The sequence below is a fragment of the Triticum urartu genome, chromosome 2 (assembly GCF_003073215.2).
Source record: "Triticum urartu cultivar G1812 chromosome 2, Tu2.1, whole genome shotgun sequence".
NCBI lineage: Eukaryota > Viridiplantae > Streptophyta > Magnoliopsida > Poales > Poaceae > Triticum > Triticum urartu.
The window spans coordinates 40,221,816-40,241,412 of NC_053023.1; the positions used below are offsets into that span (position 1 = coordinate 40,221,816).

The 19,597-nt window shown below is 45.5% G+C and overlaps 1 protein-coding gene across 1 annotated transcript; it reads right to left on the reverse strand.

Moving 5' to 3' along the window:
• Positions 1–16,770: 16,770 nt before the first annotated feature.
• Positions 16,771–18,950, reverse strand: LOC125540920 (L-type lectin-domain containing receptor kinase SIT2-like). The gene has a single exon (XM_048704443.1). The coding sequence runs from the start codon at positions 18,948–18,950 to the stop codon at positions 17,283–17,285; it is 1,668 nt and encodes a 555-aa protein (XP_048560400.1). The 3' UTR covers positions 16,771–17,282.
• Positions 18,951–19,597: the final 647 nt, after the last annotated feature.

Below are 19,597 nucleotides of genomic sequence, written 5' to 3' on the forward strand. Positions count from 1 at the left end.
TGCGGATGCCCTCCCTCCCCCCACTATATATAGGGCCCCTAGGGGGGCGCCGGCCCTAGGAGATCCCATCTCCAAGGGGGGGCGACGGCCAAGGGGGGACTTGCCCCCCAAGTCAGGTGGGGCGCCCCCCACCCCTAGGGTTTCCAACCCTAGGCGCAGGGGGAGGCCCATGGGGGGCGCACCAGCCCACCAGGGGCTGGTTCCCCTCCCACTTCAGCCCATGGGACCCTTCGGGATAGGTGGCCCCACCCGGTGGACCCCCGGGACCATTCCGGTGGTCCCGGTACAATACCGATTACCCCCGAAACTTTCCTGATGGCCGAAACTGGACTTCCTATATATAAATCTTCACCTTCGGACCATTCCGGAACTCCTCGTGACGTCCGGGATCTCATCTGGGACTCCGAAAAACTTTCGGGTTACCGCATACTAATATCTCTACAACCCTAGCTTCACCGAACCTTAAGTGTGTAGACCCTACGGGTTCGGGAGACACGCAGACATGACTGAGACGACTCTCCGGCCAATAACCAACAGCGGGATCTGGATACCCGTGTTGGCTCCCACATGCTCCTCGATGATCTCATCGGATGAACCACGATGTCGAAGATTCAAGTAATCCCGTATACAATTCCCTTTGTCAATCGGCACGTTACTTGCCCGAGATTCGATCGTCAGTATCCCAATACCTCGTTCAATATCGTTACCGGCAAGTCACTTGACTCGTACCGTAACGGATGATCCCGTGACCAAACACTTGGTCACATTGAGCTCATTATGATGATGCATTACCGAGTGGGCCCAGAGATACCTCTCCGTCATACGGAGTGACAAATCCCAGTCTCGATCTGTGTCAACCCAACAGATACTTTCAGGGATACCTGTAGTATACCTTTATAATCACCCAATTACGTTGTGACGTTTGGTACACCCAAAGAACTCCTACGGCATCCGGGAGTTACACGATCTCATGGTCTAAGGAAATGATACTTGATTTTGGAAAAGCTCTAGCAAACAAACTACACGATCTTGTGCTATGCTTAGGATTGGGTCTTGTCCATCACATCGTTCTCCTAATGATGTGATCCCGTTATCAATGACATCCAATGTCCATAGTCAGGAAACCATGACTATCTGTTGATCAACAAGCTAGTTAACTAGAGGCTCACTAGGGACATGTTATGGTCTATGTATTCACACATGTATTATGATTTCCGGATAACACAATTATAGCATGAATAATAGACAATTATCATGAACAAGGAAATATAATAATAATCATTTTATTATTGCCTCTAGGGCATATTTCCAACATGAAGTTGAGTAAGACTCAATGCGATCTGTATGAGAAATAAAAAATTAGGGCACCTCCACATACATAAACATGAAAACTGACAAATACATCTAGACGTTGAACCATACGCACTTAGTAATAACGATTCCAATACTGGATAGACAAGGAAATAGTTAAAAACTAAGCACAACACATAGTTGTATGTATGTGTAATAGGAAGGGACAAACCACACTGGAATAAAACAAACACAGATTAGCTATATTTCAGTCAGCTGACTTTTCATTTTTGGGTCAGTCGATTTTGAGTGAAGGAAGGAGAAGGAATGGCCTCGCCGGAGAGAAGAGGCTCGCCGTCATCACCCCACTATCTATCTTAGGGTTCAGGGTGGGGCGGCGGTGGTGTGGCTTCGCCGGAGATGAAAACTAGATGGGGGCAGGGCTAGAGGGATGGCCGGGGACGGCGGCAAGCATGGCGGTGGGCAGAGGTTGAGGGGAGGGCGGGGCGGCGAGGCTGGCGCGGAGCGCAGCCGGCCGCGGGCGGCGGCAGCAGATGGTGGTAGGGTGGTAGCAGGCGGCGTGCCGGAGGAAGAAGAAACACCCGATCTATTTTATTGAGAAAAACTGTTGCGAGGAGGAAGACACAATCTGGGCCATTCGTTTTCTATCCAACGCTTCAGCCAAATCGACCGACACAATCCTAGCCATTCCCAAAGAAACATCTATAACGGTATTGCGAACAAATCCATAATTATACTTCAAAAAACTTGCATCAACCATTCTTTCCTCATTGGCAAATATGACAGTTTCGTCCAGCTGAAAGATATTTTCTAGCAACAATTGCAGCATCTCCACCAAACTCTCTCAGGTACCAATTTCCGTGCATTAATGGTTTTGATAACCCACATAAGAATCATCAACATTTTAATCCATTTGCAATCTATGTCACCAACAAGATAAACAGAGAAACATGCATCTCGTACCTTCTGCAGATCTTGGCCAATTTCATTACGTATTCCCTTGGTTCACTATCAGGAGGAAGAATCAGCTTCTCTACTATTCTGAGAACACTATTCCAATCTTCAGAATTCGCAGCAGACTCCAATTTTTCACGCATGCCATCGAACTTTTTTCTCATAGCTTCACCAGGGTCATCTCTGTCAGCAATTGTCGCCTACAGCAAAAAACATAAGATACTATCAGTCGAACACAAAAGCTCTTCAAAAGCAAGCAATGAGACTAATGAGATAATGCAACAATATGGTTACAAGCATAAATTTTAATTCATCCTAAACAGAAAATAGCATTACCAATTACCAAGAATACAAAGTTCACCAACTTTCGACCAAAATCCTAGTACTAATTACGGATCACGTCTTACAAAAATTTCTTTCACTGGTTTATTTCTTTTTCCAGCATAAATAAGATGTTCAGTATTGGCCAAACTTTGTGGAGAAAAAGATAAAGCTTATGTTCAAGGTTTACGAGTCGATGAGTCAACGAGTCGATGAGTCAACGAGTCGTTTCAGGGTTGAGACTCATAGACTAATCGTGACTAGTCTAGACTAGTGCTGGACTAGTCGACGTGGTACTGTAGTACTCAACTACTAATACCTAGTAATAGTCATTGTTTTTAAGGCCTAACCCCGCCTTATCCTTGAGGCAGACATAGAAGGAACAGAGCAGTCAAGCAATTTAGCATGTACAGTATATTGCAATGAAAAATAAGAAAGACAGAGATTGGGCCACTACCTATGCACTTTCTTGTGGCCCAAAAGCCCATCTACTAGCTATACTCCCCCCATGACCTAATTCCACTATCCTCAGTTCCTCACTCCTTTCTTCCTCACCACAGCCGCCACACACCTTCTGCTCTCTTTCCTCGTAACAGCACACAACCCTAAAACTCCTGCTCATCATGACCCTAGCCTTCTCTGATTCTCCCTCGTCGCAGCATCCCTCCTTCAATGGCAGAGTAGATCCGGCAAGGGAAGGAACATAACCTGGGAGAGCAGAGCAATGCTCCTTGCCACCGCTGCCGGCGGCGGCGGGTCAGTGGGTGCTGGGAGCAGCCTCGTCCAAGGTGCAGCTCGTTCTAGAGCGAGCCTGAATACCTAACATATGTTCTAAGTTTTCCCTCAACACTCTGGATTTCTATCTTTGCATAACTAGGAATCAGCAGTTAGCTATTCAAGGGCTATGTGATTGATCCACTAGATGCTTGTGTAATAGACACTATATACAGGTAGAGACTACTTGATTCACGATATTTTTATGGATTGTCATACAATAACAACAAATCAATAAACCATCCAAGTACATGAGTACATCAGAACAAGAACAGGGGCAGAGCTTAGTTGGGGCTGACCTGGGCCGTGGCCAGCCCAAGATTTTGGTCAGCATTTTAATACCTATGCTTATAGCCCACTCCACTAAGGCGGCGTCTCTATTCGGGTTACCCGCAATGAGATGCAGCTGCTTCACGGTCGACCCAAAGCCTCAAAGGGCCAGTAGCCAGCAGGTAGTCATGGTTCTTGTAAAAACCCTGATGGGGCGAGGAACACGGAAGGAGCAGCCGCGTCCCATGGCATTTCATGCAGATCTCACATCACACAACCGTCTGCCATTTTCTACGCGAAACCAGCAGTTATCTGCCGTGATCACCAGCCACATGTCCTCACCTCAACAGCCACCTATTGGAATTTTGATCTCAAGTCATAACTGACCGAGAGAAAAAGGGAAGCTCTTTTTCCCCACGTACGTGCCATGATTGGAGGCACCAAATCCAGCTGTTGGTTTCAGTCCCTTATCCCTTTAGCGCCACCTATATAATGAGCAGGATGAACCCTTTCGAAAAAACACACACGTACGTATCATACAACTTGCTAACAACCGATCCTAAAACAAAGGCGCTCAAGGTGATCAGAAGACCGACTACCACCGCCGGTCACCGCAGGTCAGTGCCGACGGCAACCTGTGCGTCTTCTACGGCAGCGCTCCTGCTGCTTGCTACGAGTTCATGTTCCTGCACTTCTTCCCCGGCCATCTCCATGTTGCTGGAGATCGCAAGGTGCAGCCATAGGCTGAGGGGTGCATCGAGCAGGCACATGGCTTCCCTCAAAAGCCTTAAGAAATCACCAACCCTTTTCTGTTAATCTGTTTTAGGTGGTCTAATGCTCGGCTCAAGATCCTATTCATGTCATGTCTAACTTTTATGTCTATTGTGTAACATTGGTATCATGAGCATGTTTATGCCTAGAGATCCCTAATCAGTGCTGGCCCATAGGCCAGGCAAAAGGGGCGACTGCCCCGGGCCCCTGCTAAAATTAAAGTAGCAAACACTATACAATTATACTTTATATCTGAAAGATTATTAAATGGATAAAGTAGAGCCTCAATTTGAAGGAGAACAAATACACACCACATACTAATAGCTTATACCACACAGTGGCAAATCAATATGTCTAGAGAACTTGAGTTTAAATATGTTAGTCTCCCTTTATGATGGATATTCTAGTATCATAATGAAGTTTACGATAACAAGATTTCAATGTTTAAAACAATGCACAACTTTTCATTTGAGAAATGGATCGGGAATCTCATTTGCAACAAATCAAGCCAAGTGAATCTAGATGAGCATGTCAGATAACCAAATCATACGCAAAAGTACAATCAACAACTTTTTTGGTTTTTATTATTATTCTATTACTGAACTCAACTTGCAAGTCACATTTGCTATACCCTAGAAGTTTCTATAAATATGGTTGCCTAATATATACTAGAAACCACAATTAAAATATCTGTTAGTATGTACGATTTAGAAATATGTGCTATGTTATTCAATAAAACTAAAAGATATATGAACAAGCATATAGATATACAAATGTATGTGTATACACTATATAGTTTAAGCAATATTAGAAAATTAATTTGAAGGATTTTTTAACAAGTAAGAGACTTTTTGTGTAATAATGAATAATGTAATTATTATTTGGAAACATTCTTATGTGACTGAGTAATAGAAAATTATATTAATTAAAGTTATAATATGGTAAACTTAGTTTAAAATAAGTACAAAAGCTTAGCATAAAAAAATAATTATTTTACATCGCCCCAGGCCCCAAAATGGTTTGGACTGGCTCTGTCCCTAATAATGTTTAATGGCGCTTTGTTTAAGTTGATTATTATGATTAAGTCCTAATGAGTGCTTCTTAAGGTTAATGTTTTAAGATTATGGATAATTACCCACTGTTAAAGTTAAACTGTCAGGATTAGGGGTTAGTAGTTTCGGTTAAGGTATAATTTGCTATGGGTTGGTACTAATTGCATGATTATAATGTTTAATTTGGTTAGAATAATTAATTCAAGCTTCCGCATCAAGTTGATGACACAATTAGCACGTTACTACCCAGTACCCAGGATTAGCAATTAGAAGGAGGTGATTTGGAAACTAAAGAAAAATCTCCAAATGCAAAACTCTTGAAATCTAATCCCTAAAATTTGGAGCACAAAAAGGAGAAAAGGTGAAGGGCTCACCTTGATGACGCCGTGTCGAGATCCCGCACAGCCGCGGCCGTGCGTCGGCATCGTCACCGCGAAGCTGACGTTTCTGGATGACACGCGGGAAGAAGGTAACCGGCGAAACACTCACGGATGTGCACGTGTGACGGACCCCCGCACCTCCCACGTCGCCGTCAGCGCCACAAGATCCGCCGCCGGCGCTCACGTCACTGAAATCGCCGCACCGGATGAATCGGGGAGGAAAGGGGAACGAGCTAGGTTTTCGGCCAACAGAGCTTTTATTTCGGACGAGAGGACCCTCCAATTCAATCGGACGGCCGAGAGCGACTCAGAGCGCTAGGCGGGTTGCGGCAGCTTCACGGACCAAATTCTGGCCATGGGTTGCCGCCCAGGTCACAGCCCGCTGGATATGTTTTTTCTTCTAAACGTTTTTTTGCCGAAATCACTAATTAAGGAGTACTCGTTGCAAAGAACACTCCACTTTCCCAGGTCGCGACAAGTGGCACACATGCAGCGCGCCACTTTGTCACAACCTGGGAATTTTCCCTTTTTTCGTAGATCCGTTTATTCAAAACGTTTTATCTCTTAAACCGTGCGTCCAAATCTCGAACCGTTTTCACCATTGGATTCTGTTGGGGATCGTAGCAGAAATTTAAAATTTTCTACGCATCACCAAGATCAATCTATGGAGTAATCTAGCAACGAGAGAGAGAGAGGGGTGCATCTACATACCCTTGTAGATCGCGAGCGGAAGCGTTCAAGAGAACGGGGTTGATGGAGTCGTACTCGTCGTGATCCAAATCACCGATGATCCTAGCGCCGAACGGACGGCACCTCCGCGTTCAACACACGTACGGAGCAGAGACATCTCCCGCACCTTGATCCAGCAAGGAGGAGGGAGAGGTTGAGGAAGAGAGCTCAAACAGCAGCACGATGGCGTGGTGGTGGTGGAGCAGCACTACTCCTACAGGGCTTCGCCAAGCTCTTGCAGAGGAGGAGAGGTGTTGGATCACTGGACAGCGGTCAAGAACATCCTAAAATACCTGAAAAGGACTAAGGATATGTTTCTTGTTTATGGAGGTGACAAAGAGCTCATCGTAAATGGTTACGTTGATGCAAGCTTTGACACTGACCCGGACGATTCTAAATCGCAAACCGAATATGTGTTTACATTAAACGGTGGTGCTGTCAGTTGGTGCAGTTCTAAACAAAGCGTCGTGGCGGGATCTTCGTGTGAAGCGGAATACATAGCTGTTTCGGAAGCAGCAAATGAAGGAGTCTGGATGAAGAAGTTCATATCCGATCTAGGTGTCATACCTAGTGCATCGGGTCCAATGAAAATCTTTTGTGACAATACTGGAGCAATAGCCTTGGCGAAGGAATCCAGATTTCACAAGAGAACCAAGCACATCAAGAGACGCTTCAATTCCATCCGGGATCTAGTCCAGGTGGGAGACATAGAGATTTGCAAGATACATACGGATCTGAATGTTGCAGACCCGTTGACTAAGCCTCTTCCACAAGCAAAACATGATCAGCACCAAGGCTCCATGGGTGTTAGAATCATTACTGTGTAATCTAGATTATTGACTCTAGTGCAAGTGGGAGACTGAAGGAAATATGCCCTAGAGGCAATAATAAAGTTATTATGTATTTCCTTATATCATGATAAATGTTTATTATTCATGCTAGAATTGTATTAACCGGAAACATAATACATGTGTGAATACACAGACAAACAGAGTTTCACTAGTATGCCTCTACTTGACTAGCTTGTTGATCAAAGATGGTTATGTTTCCTAGCCATAGACATGAGTTGTCATTTGATTAACTGGACCACATCATTAGGAGAATGATTTGATTGACATGACCCATTCCGTTAGCTTAGCACCCCGATCGTTTAGTATGTTGCTATTGCTTTCTTCATGACTTATACATGTTCCTATGACTATGATATTATGCAGCTCCCGTTTGCCGGAGGAACACTTTGTGTGCTACCAAATGTCACCACGTAACTGGGTGATTATAAAGGAGCTCTACATGTGTCTCCAAAGGTACATGTTGGGTTGGCGTATTTCGAGATTAGGATTTGTCACTCCGATTGTCGGAGAGGTATCTCTGGGCCCTCTCGGTAATGCACATCACTTAAGCCTTGCAAGCATTGCAACTAATGAGTTAGTTGCGGGACGATGTACTACGGAACGAGTAAAGAGACTTGCCGGTAACGAGATTGAACTAGGTATTGAGATACCGATGATCGAATCTCGGGCAAGTAACATACCGATGACAAAGGGAACAACGTATGTTGTTATGCAGTCTGACCGATAAAGATCTTCGTGGAATATGTAGGAGCCAATATGAGCATCCAGGTTCCGCTATTGGTTATTGACCAGAGACATGTCTCGGTCATGTCTACATAGTTCTCAAACTCGTAGGGTCCGCACGCTTAACGTTTCGATGACAGTTATATTATGAGTTTATATGTTTTGATGTACCGAAGGTTGTTCGGAGTCCCGGATGTGATCACAGACATGACGAGGAGTCTCGAAATGGTCGAGACATGAAGATTGATATATTGGAAGCCTATGTTTGGATATCGGAAGTGTTCCGGGTGAAATCGGGATTTTGCCGGAGTACCGGGAGGTTACCGGAACCCCCCGGGAACTTAATGGGCCTTAGTGGGCCTAGGTGGAAGAGAGGAGAGGAAGCAAGGGCTGGCCGCGCGCCCCTCCCCCCTAGTCCATATAGGACAAGGAGAGGGGGGTGCCCCCCCCTTCCTTCCTTCTCCTCCACTCCTTCCCCCTCCCAAGTCCTAATCCAACTAGGAAAGGGGGGGAGTCCTACTCCCTGTGGGAGTAGGACTCCTCCGGCGCGCCTCCTCCTATGGTCGGCCGCACCCCCCCTTGCTCCTTTATACGGGGGCAGGGGGCACCCCATAGACACAACAATTGATCAAGTTGATCTTTTAGCCGTGTGCGGTGCCCCCCTCCATCATAGTCCACCTCGATAATACTGTAGCGGTGCTTAGGCGAAGCCCTGCGTCAGTAGAACATCAACATCGTCACCATGCCGTCGTGCTGACGAAACTCTCCCTCAACACTCGGCTGGATCGGAGTTCGAGGGACGTCATCGGGCTGAGCATGTGCTGAACTCGGAGGTGTCGTGCATTCGGTACTTGATCGGTCGGATCGTGAAGACGTACGACTACATCAACCGCGTTGTGCTAACGCTTCCGCTTTCGGTCTACGAGGGTACGTGGACAACACTCTCCCCTCTCGTTGCTATGCATCACCATGATCTTGCGTGTGCGTAGGAAATTTCTTTGAAATTACTACATTCCCCAACATGACACCCACAGGCATCGCCGCTGTCGGCGCCAAAGCGCTGAGCTTTCGCCCGAAGACACACCCACGCCACATTGAAGTACCACGGCCCAATATCAAGATATTTTTTAGACCATATGTATGTATCACTGGATTCTTATCGACATGTGAGACACATTTAATCTAGAAAGGATAATTCAACATGCTAATGATTTGGTGGCAAGCTCCTTGTAAATAATTATATGCTCTTGAATTTTCTTATTTTATATAAACTATAAACCGATATCAAGATATTTTTAGACCATGCGCTTCAGAGATCTCTACCATGATACTTGAAGATACGTAAATAGATATATACACTATGTCCATGACAATATAAGAAATAAATCTGCAAAAGAATTTAATTGTGTGTTTTTATTTTTCTCACATTTATGGAGATTAATTTTAAATATCTTTTAGGGCTTATTGTAGCGAAAGAAAACAAAAATAATGTAACTTCCATTACACACACATTTCAAATTTAGCACACAACTTGTTTGTTAAACAAGGCCATTATTAATATTTACCATAATTTTCATCTAGTTAATATCAGAAATTACCTACAAAATTACATTAACTATGATTGTGATATCATAAAAATGAGTTATAAGTAAGTATAAAAGTTTATTATAAATAATGGGAGTGTCTATTTCACATCTATCTCATTGATTGCCAGTAGAATGTCCACTGTAGTCAACTTTTGATGTTGTGGTGCTGGATCATTAAGATGGATGTGCCTGGTGAGTCAACTTTTGGCCTGAAGACTCTGAATTGTGTGATAAAATATTTGAGACAACGTTGTTATTGAATGGTGATTATATGGATAAACCTAGATGCAATTTAATATCCATCAGAGGTGGATTCATAAATATCTTATCTATTACATTCAGGAATGTTGTTCGTTGTACAATCATATTTGCTTTTGATGGTCCCCTGGAGGTCAGTTCTGACGAGCAGTTTAAAGTCCGGGGTAAATTTACACTTTCTGTTGAATAGTATATATGAAGCTAGGTTCACACTTTTCAAAAGTCAAGTCCAGATATAGATCTTGTGAGTCAGATAACATTTGAAATCCCCTTGCTTAGGCATGTTATGGCACTTCCTGTTGGGTCCCATGTACATGTTATGGGCAATTTGAAACTTGGAAGACGGAAAGTGCGTGTAGATAAGTATCTCGTGCTCGACAGAGAAATTGTACGAGCTGAATGGCCTGTGGTTCCATTGAATGAGGTTCCTTTTCCTAGTCCCCTGAAGGCTCGCATATCTATTGAATTAAGTGACTTTCTTTAGTCCGCACCGCACACCAGGTAAGATAATATTTTGTTGCATGTTTGAAGTAACAATCAGTGTCTAAATGCTCTAATCATAGGAGTTGTACCGATTAATATTTTTTGACCTAAACTTGTATTAGTTTAATTATAATGGATTTAGTGATCATGTGCAGATGAAATAATGCTCTAGTTGTTAAATTAAAGAACAACAATAATATTTGTAGTATCTATCTATCTATCTATCTCATTGATTGTCAGTGGAATGTCCACTGCAGTCAACTTCCACATGTTTATAGTCTACCAATTCATTATGTATTTTTGTCTTGATCAGAACTTCTTCGCTCTGGAGTCGAAGGAGACACACTTTTTGCTGAGCACATTGTGATTATATTCCGTGAAGAAACGTTGTCCGATCACTTACTGACATTTTGGATTTTCATCTGGACCGTGGGTTTGGTCCGTGTTGGGCATCTAAAGTTGTTGGTGAAGTTTTAAGAGGTGGAGGATAGTCCTTTTGTAGTGTCGTTTGGTGATTTTTTTTAAACAGTAGCTAACTTCTACTCCCTCTGTAACTAGTATAAGAGCGTTTAGATTACTACAGTAGTGATCTAAACACAAGTGCGGACGTTCATGCACTGTTTTGACCCGATTTGTCTTTTTTGCCGAGATCTACTCAGATGTCCAAATGAGTTGAAATTGGTAGCGGACCTCACGCATCAAATTATCTACCACACAAAATATTTGGATTTTTTTTGAATTTTTCTAATATTTGTTTTGATTTGTTTCTTGAACGGGAGCAGATGAGCCTGGGCACCGAATTGGATTTTCGTCTAAACACTCTTATATTTGTTTACGGAGGGAGTAGTAGTTTGACATGTAAGTTCTGCCCTACTTATTAAGACTAGTATTTGAGGCTGGATTAGGCCATTTGCTAGTGGCAGGATATTGAAATATTAATCTCTCCTTCCTCTGCTACAGCAGTCCCCACGCAGGAATGGATGAATTCCTTTCGATCAGGCAGTATGATTGAATTAATGATGGTGAATAACTATGATAAAGCACTGGCCAATGGCCAATGCATCGCTCATCACATGGTGAACCATTCACTTAAGCATATCGAGTAAAAAATTCATCCACTAATTACTGTGCGACCAAGCTAAGATACTGAAAGTGCTATTCTGAGCTGGAGCACACCTGCTCTCGTTATCCAATCCATTCATTCTCTTAGAGATTCAAGACACGAGCGAGGTCGCCACCAAGATCACCTCGTCCTGGACTGCTGGTCACCCAGCTCTGGCCCTCCCGTCGTACCGGTTGCTTCGGTTCAGTCCCCATCTCGCTCGTGGACATTTATTACCTAATCAACATTGATCTGGTAGTACATACACTGAGTACGAGCTGAAGCAAATGTGAGCCATGGAAGGATTTACTGGAGCAAGGTGAACATGGGTGGCAGCTACCAGAAGGGAGACGTCAGGAATGCATGCTTTTAGTTCTTGGTGCCCTGGCTGTCATACACAAAAGTGGATGGGAGATATGCAAGTTAAGTTAATATGATGGTATTCCTCTCACGCACCTTGTCGTCACATATACCCTCATGCACCAGTGACCTCTGTGGCTCTACCATTACCATTCGTCGTCTTATCTGTTTCTGACAAGTATTGACTTCTGTTTCACTTCCTTGCTTATGTATACATGCTATGATGTATTGTAATATGGATTGGATTTTTTATGCATGTATACTATACTTATTTTAAGCATTAGACTTAGACACATGGCTCTTGGTCGTGTTCTTCTGATCTAACGGCTTTGCTTCTAATTCATACGACAACATTTATTGTTGATCATGCTTTAAGTATGTATGCAATTTTGTTAGTGATGTGAATGCACTATTGATCTGTGTCGCTTTGTGTTAAAGTGTTCCAGTTCCAGGATTATTGATGTACTGTTATCCAGTAGGTTGTTCTGTGTATTTTTGTATTTGTCGATGGCAACTTCTTTGACCTGGTGGATGATTCAAATCCATATAGCTTGTGAGGTGATGGCAGTCTTCAGCGGCATTTTCATTTGTACTTATATGCTTAAATGTCTTTTCTATAGAGAAATAAAATGCAGTCAACTTAATTTTCAGAATAACAACTGTTGTTGACTGCAATTTGTGAATTATATACAATATCGTTTGCAATTACGCCCTCCGTTCCTTTATGTTAGGTGTATTATTTTTGGCGCGGTGACCAAGACACATAATTATAGATTAGTTAGGACTAAATTACCCTTGGCAAAATTTATTGGTTAGTGGCAAGTAAATCAGTAAGTTAAGAAAACTAAGAGATACATGCCATCGAGAGAGAGATACTTTCCTTTTTTTACTACAAGAAGAGATACACAAAATCAGTAAAGAGATACTTTCCTTTTTTTCAAGGGGCTAAAAAGAGGATTATGAGAAATTAGAAGAAATAAACCTTACGTTATGGAATTTTATCAAAAAACAAATACACCTTGTATAAAGGAACGGAGAGATTATTGAATATTTAACACAAGTCATTTGCTCATATCCATAGTTGCCCCATTGTGTTGGCGCTTGCATTACTATCTGTCTTGAGATATATTCTTTTATGATTTGTTCGTAACAATTTCTTGAGGACAAAAATTTAGGTGGAAGCTATGCTACAGCCTAGGTGGTAATAATGGCCTCATTTACAATCGCGAAAACTCTTAATAAATGACTTTATCGTCTCAAATAAGAAACCACTTATTAATTCGCCACACATACAAAAAGGCATAGTAAGCTATATGACTCAGTAACAAGCCCTTAATTACCATATTCATCTAGAAATTGTTATGTCTTTACCCAAAGCAGTCTCAGCCACGAGGCTTGGCTGCTAAATCAAGGGCTCCAATCAACATTATGGATATCTAACCCGTGAAAGAACATTAAGTATTTGCATATATGTTCTCGCATTGACATATGTGAATTGAACTATAAAAGGACATTTTAACTTGTTTGTTTTCTCGCGGGATTTTTTGCGGGAGTTTTTAGATTATATAAGAATCTTGCCATCTACAATGGTATGTGAAACTAAGTGTTCTCTCATGAAGAATCTTGCACATATGTATTGCTTTTAGCCTTTGATTGAATAAAGGAAAATAAGATTCATATTAAAACTCCCTCCGTTCGGAATGAGTTGACACTCAAATGAATATATCTATCGAGATACATCTGTTTGAGTGTCAATTATTTCCGAATGGAGGAAGTAGGTTTTAACAGGTATGTCACATAATTAATATATTGTTGGTAAAATCGGTGGTTACATTTTAATCATGACAAACAAGTGTGCAGTGTAAATTGGGACGGAGAATAACATTATTTTACCCTTTTAAAGGATGACTCTTCATCTCAAAGAGTATTATTCTCTTCATTGTACTAGATGCCAACCCTTGTCAAAGGCAATGGGAAGGTAGCTTAAAGGATTCAACAAAAGGATCAATCGTGATAGCCCAAGGGGTGGAGTGAGGGGGCGTTTTGTTATCCGGGTTTCATTGATTAGTAAGTAGGGACGGGCAGTAACATGATTTTCCCTTGTCAATGCACTTTTCTACTATCACTATTTTTACTCCATGGCAATGCACGGGCATGCAACTAGTTTCTATATAAATCAAGGCCTGAAGATTGGGACGTCCTATATAGCACGTGACTCACTGGCATCTTTTTTTTAGGTTTGCTTAAGGGTTGCGTGGTGAACATGCCAGTGCCCTAATGTGCCAGCCCATGAGCAAGGTTGGACGCCCCAGTTGATTTAATTTTTTTTGCCTTTTTTTGCTTTTTTTTCTGTTTTTACTTTTCTTTTCTTAAAATAAATTGGAATTATTTTTAAAAAATTCAAATTCCAAAAAGTGAATTTCACAAAAAATATTCCAGAAAACATAAAAATTCATGAATTCCAAAAATTCATGGGCTGGCACATGGGCTGGCCATGAGCAAGGTTGGACGCCCCAGTGGTGAGCTTGGGCCTTGACAGTGTTGGCGTCAGAAGCGGAGCACTATGCCCCATGCGCATGCAGGCGCTGCTCGATCCAAATGGCTGGCTTGTGTGATGTCTCACTACGGCTCGTGACAAACGACTAACGTGTAGCCATTGACGCGCCCTGACTGACTTTTTTTTAAGAACGAAGGCTCGCGAAGAGCCCGGCTTTGAATTAACAAAGCCATCAACCGGTCAGAAGTTACAACAAACAACCAAATTACAGCGGTCAGAACGATACAATAGGGAACACTGGACTGAAACGCTGACTACAATCTCCACAAGCAGCTAATGAAAAGGAAATTAAGATTACAGCTTGCAAAGGCCGAGCACTCCACACCAGGATCATATGTAGTAGAGCAGAGCAACAGAGCAGGACATAGCCGACCTTCGAAGATGGCCATGCTCCAGGAACACCTAGAGAAGAAGGGGAACATCATCTTCCATCTATATCACCAAGGAGGGACCCTACCCCCTCGCCATGGCTCGTAGGCGCCGCACCGTCGGGAATTCGAGAAGCTCACCCTAGAGCTAGAAGAATGCCGCCCTCACATCGAAAGGTGGACATAGTGCGGCCACTTCGATTTGGGATATCCCTAGCCGGCCGCTCCGCCACGGTCCATGTCCAACTAGGTGGAGATAAGCTTCGTGGAATCGGACGATGAAGAGGAGGCAGCTCAATCCCTCACCTGCAGCGCCTCCCGACCGCATCCCGCCTCCCTAACGGCGCCTCCAGCAAGGTCACGACGCGCAAGGCGCCGCCGCCGCCAAATCCGAGAAGATATAAGGTTTGCACCCGGACAGGGTGGATCGGGGTGGAAAGCAGGGGACCTCGGTTGCGCCCCCATGGAGGAAAACATCGCCCTTGGGCGTTGCCGCCGACGGACTGGCCAGACCGGCCAAGGTTTCCCCCAGTCCCCTAGCTGGCCACCAACGCGCACCAACGCCGGAGCCAGAGAGCAAATCACTAGCCACCACCGACGGCAAGAGAGAGGTAGCAATGAGAGGGATTTTGAACCTCCAGATCTGACGAAGAAATCGCGCCGCGGCAGGATTCCACCAACCACCCGCCGCCCGCGCGGCCAGGCACGCTGGCCAGCACCCCTGCGAACGCCGCCCATCGCCCGACGGCGCCGCCTCTCCAGTTGGGGCCGCCGCCCCAGGAACCGCAAGCCTCCGAGAGGGGATGGAGCGCCAAGATCCCCGCCACCACCTTCACCGGCACCCGCGCGGGCTGCCCGGCGGCCGTCTCCGGTAGCGGCAAGGGGGTGAAGAAAGTGGAGGGGGGTGGCGGCGGCCACGGAACCCTAGTCGCCCCCAAATCGCCCAGGGAGGCGACGCGAGGGCCGGGAGGGGGGAACTTCCCCGCCCCGACTGACTTCCAGGGAACGATACAACGGCCCTCAAACTGACAGAGACTAACCTGCGCCCACGAGCGCCCGGTGAGGTGTCGGAGCACGGCATGGGCGGTCCCCGAGAGTAGGAGCGAGGCACCGTACGTACTGCGCATGCTTGTGCACCGCGTGATGCTAATACGTACGGAATACGGGTGTTACGGTTTTGTACCGCACTCGCGTTGCGGCTACTCAACACAACACAGCCGATGGAACCGTACTTACACGCACCGTTGGCGATACATCGACTGTGTACAATGCATTTACAAGCTACGGAAAATCATTAGGTTCTTACTTTTATACGTTCTTAACGTATGAAAGGTTCTCAATTTATGATAAGCCAGCCTGGAAATACACAAGGAATATTGCGTTTTTGCCATGGTAATGCTTCCTGATGAAAATAAGCTTAACTTACCCCTGTAGAAGTAGATCACATGCCTCGTGATCTCCAGGCATTAAAATGAAAAGGATCCAATTCCTGGAGGCAACAACACAACAAAGGCTAGCTAGCTGTTTTTGTAACATGCCACCGGACAATTATAGGGCCCAACCCAGTGGTGTCTGGAGTACCCAATCACGAACTCACGATCACGAACAACCTAGTTATCCTCCCAGGGTTACTTCACGCCGCAAGCCAATAGAATCATGTGCATGCAGCTATTGACCTTCAATCAAGCTGTTCATCAACACACAATATGTTGTTACCAGCGGATTCGTTTGGTGGACACAATTACAAGTTGTCGGGCTGATCAACGACTAGTGAGATGTACTTGTACACTCCAACCTTCAAATCTATGCATGAAACCTTTCTTAATCACTTACACATATATTGATTAGCCAACATTCATATAATATAAAATGGACAGTTCCGACACGCAGGACGCAACAATGCCGGACAACAAAGCACGACTTCTTAGTAATTCAACACACACACACACACACACAAACACACACACACAGAGAGAGAGAGAGAGGTCAATTAAATACACACTTTATCTTCCCTCTCGCAAAATAGTCGCTGAGGACTCTCCTGATACAGTGGCAACACTCGCTATGGGTTGAGAACATGGCATGTTGTGCGAATCAAACCCTTCATTTTGCATTTGGGCCATCATGATGTAGCTTATGTAGGCTGGTGATAAATCAGGAGGCAATTGATCATGGTCGAGGTACTGCATGACCTTTCGCATGATAGGCCACGCGTTGGGCGATGGATATGTGCATAGCAAACCTAATTTGAGCACGATGGTTACCTCTTCCGTGTTGAATTCCCGTCCGAGTCGTGGATCCACCGTGTCGAGCATTGAGCCGTTGTGGTGGTGCTCAAGCACCCACTCGACCAACAACACCCGATTGTTCTGCTCATCGATGAAGATTGGCTTGCGTCCACATGTGACCTCTAGGAGAAACACGCCAAATGCTTACACATCGGAGAAGGGTGTTGGCCTCCCCTTGCGTGAGAGTTCAGGCGCAAGATATCCCATGGTGCCAGCCACATGGGTGGTTTCAGCGGTGTTTTCATGGTCATATATCCTTGCCAAACCAAAATCGCCTAACCGTCCATTCATCTTACTATCCAATAGCACATTGTTTGCCTTTATATCTCGGTGAATGACAACCTGCTCCCATTCCTCATGTAGATACAGTAAGCTTGATGCCACACCTTTGATGATAGAGTGTAGATACAGTAAGCTTGATGCCACACCTTTGATGATAGAATACCTCTGAGACCAACACAAAGTTGGGCTATTTCTACTATGCAGATACTTTTTAAGACTACCATTTTTCATGTAATCATAAACCAGGAGAAGCTCACCCTTCCGTCTGCAGTAGCCTAACAATTGTGTGATATTTCGGTGTCGAAGACGACCAATGCTCACCACCTCGGCAATGAACTCCCTTACTCCTTGCCTTGAATCGTGTGACATCCTCTTTACGGCGACCTCCATGGCAGGCTTGCGAAGCATACCCTTATAGACACTTCCAAAACCTCCCCTATCGAGCAGATTGTTGTTGCTGAACCCTTCGGTTGCATGAAACAAGTCCTTGTAAGAGAATCGGTTTGGGCCGAACGGAACCTCCCAGTCCTCATGCACCTCGGAGTACTTGAGACGCCGTCTTACAAATACGTAGAATCCGATTGCTATAGCCGAAACCAGTGTCGCCGACGCTAAGGCCAGCACAATCTCCAGAACCTTGGACTTTGGCGAGACCAACGGCGGCAAGGCCGGCAGTGCTGAGATGTTCAGCGCAGGGGCTGGGCTATCCAGCGCGAAGCTCCAGGCGAGGACGAAGTGTCGTGTGGTGAGCACGCCTGTCGCTGACGAGAAGCCGACGTACGCCGTGCTCTGCATCACGCCAGAGAGGTCGATGGTGGTCTGCAGCAGGGTTAAGTAGGGCCTGGGAACGCCCAAGGGAGCTATGGTCACGGTGATCTCTGTGGTCCTCTTGTCATAGTCCACCCACACTTGCATGGCCTTCCGGCTTATCAGACTTAGCTTCTGGAAACTCCCGATGTCATCGTTGGCATAGTACCCGGCGTCGGCGGAGCCGAGCGACACCAGGCTATCAACGTCGACGCCGACGTGGTTGCTGTTGATGTCGCGGAATTCGGCGTTAAAGAGTGTGTCCAACTCCACGGCGAAGATGTGGTCGCTCGGGTTGCCTCCATCGGTGTCGGTGAGGCCCAAGAACTGGCCTGGCGACGCAGTGGAGAGCAACTCCCTGGACGCTGAGACGAAGAAGGCCATGCCATGGCTGCTTAGGTCGGCGTACTGCCCGTAGATGGCGAAGACGAAAGTAGTGGAGAAAGACCGCACGGCGCCGGTGCCGTTCGCCTCGGCGCGAAACATCAGAGGCGACGGGTGGAAGGCCTGGCCTTTCGTCTGAATGGTGCCGTTGGTCAGCATGAGGAGGCCGTTCGACTTGACGACTGCGCCTTCGAGCGTCAGGTTCGCAGCCGTGAACCCGTTGTAGGCGAACTGCCGACCGTCACTGGTGCCACCGCCGCCGGTGGCCGCGAGGCAGCGACCGGCAGCCATGAGGATCAGGAGGAGCGGAGCGACCAGGTGGTAAGGCTCGAGAAGCATGGCTCTCTTATCACCAGCAGCGCAGAAGGATCGCACGCCAGTCTCTTTGTCCTAGGCCATGGTGCCTTGGAATTCTGAACTGTGCCGATATCTCCTTGTGAGAGCTTGCGAGGTGTCGTGAGGTGGGAGCCTTGTGCTTGAATGCAATAATACTTTTCTAGTACTATTTGAGACGTGAGTGGACCGACCAGGCAAGGCAAGTCTCAGGTCGTCGCTCTAGACTTCTAGTACTTGCTACGTACGCTTCAGAAAAAACGTTCTTATATTATGGGACGGATGAAGTAGTAGTCATTTTGGGATGTCGGTGTTATTCGGCACCGTGCTAGACGGGAAAAATATGGTCATCACTCGCCAGATCGTCCAATTAATGGCGCGTTAGGCATGCTAGCGTTTTCTACATGCCTGTCACCCAAGTTTCATCGCAGTCATTGTCGTGTTCATCCGTATACGTGTGCGCTTGCAGTTGCGCGGGTTGATGCGGTGCGAAATGACACAGCGCGCGTTGTGGCAGCGGCCGTGGCCTGGTCGTCTTCGCGGCAACACCTATGAAAATCGAACGCAAAATTATAGCGTATGCAGTAGGAGGAAGGGGAGGGACAGGAGCAACGTAGTGCACGACGTCTCCGAGCTTTTCTGAATGTTTTTCG

Excerpts from the sequence above, each read along its gene's own strand:
- LOC125540920 (XM_048704443.1), bottom strand. The coding sequence starts at position 18,950 with ATGCTTCTCGAGCCTTACCACCTGGTCGCTCCGCTCCTCCTGATCCTC.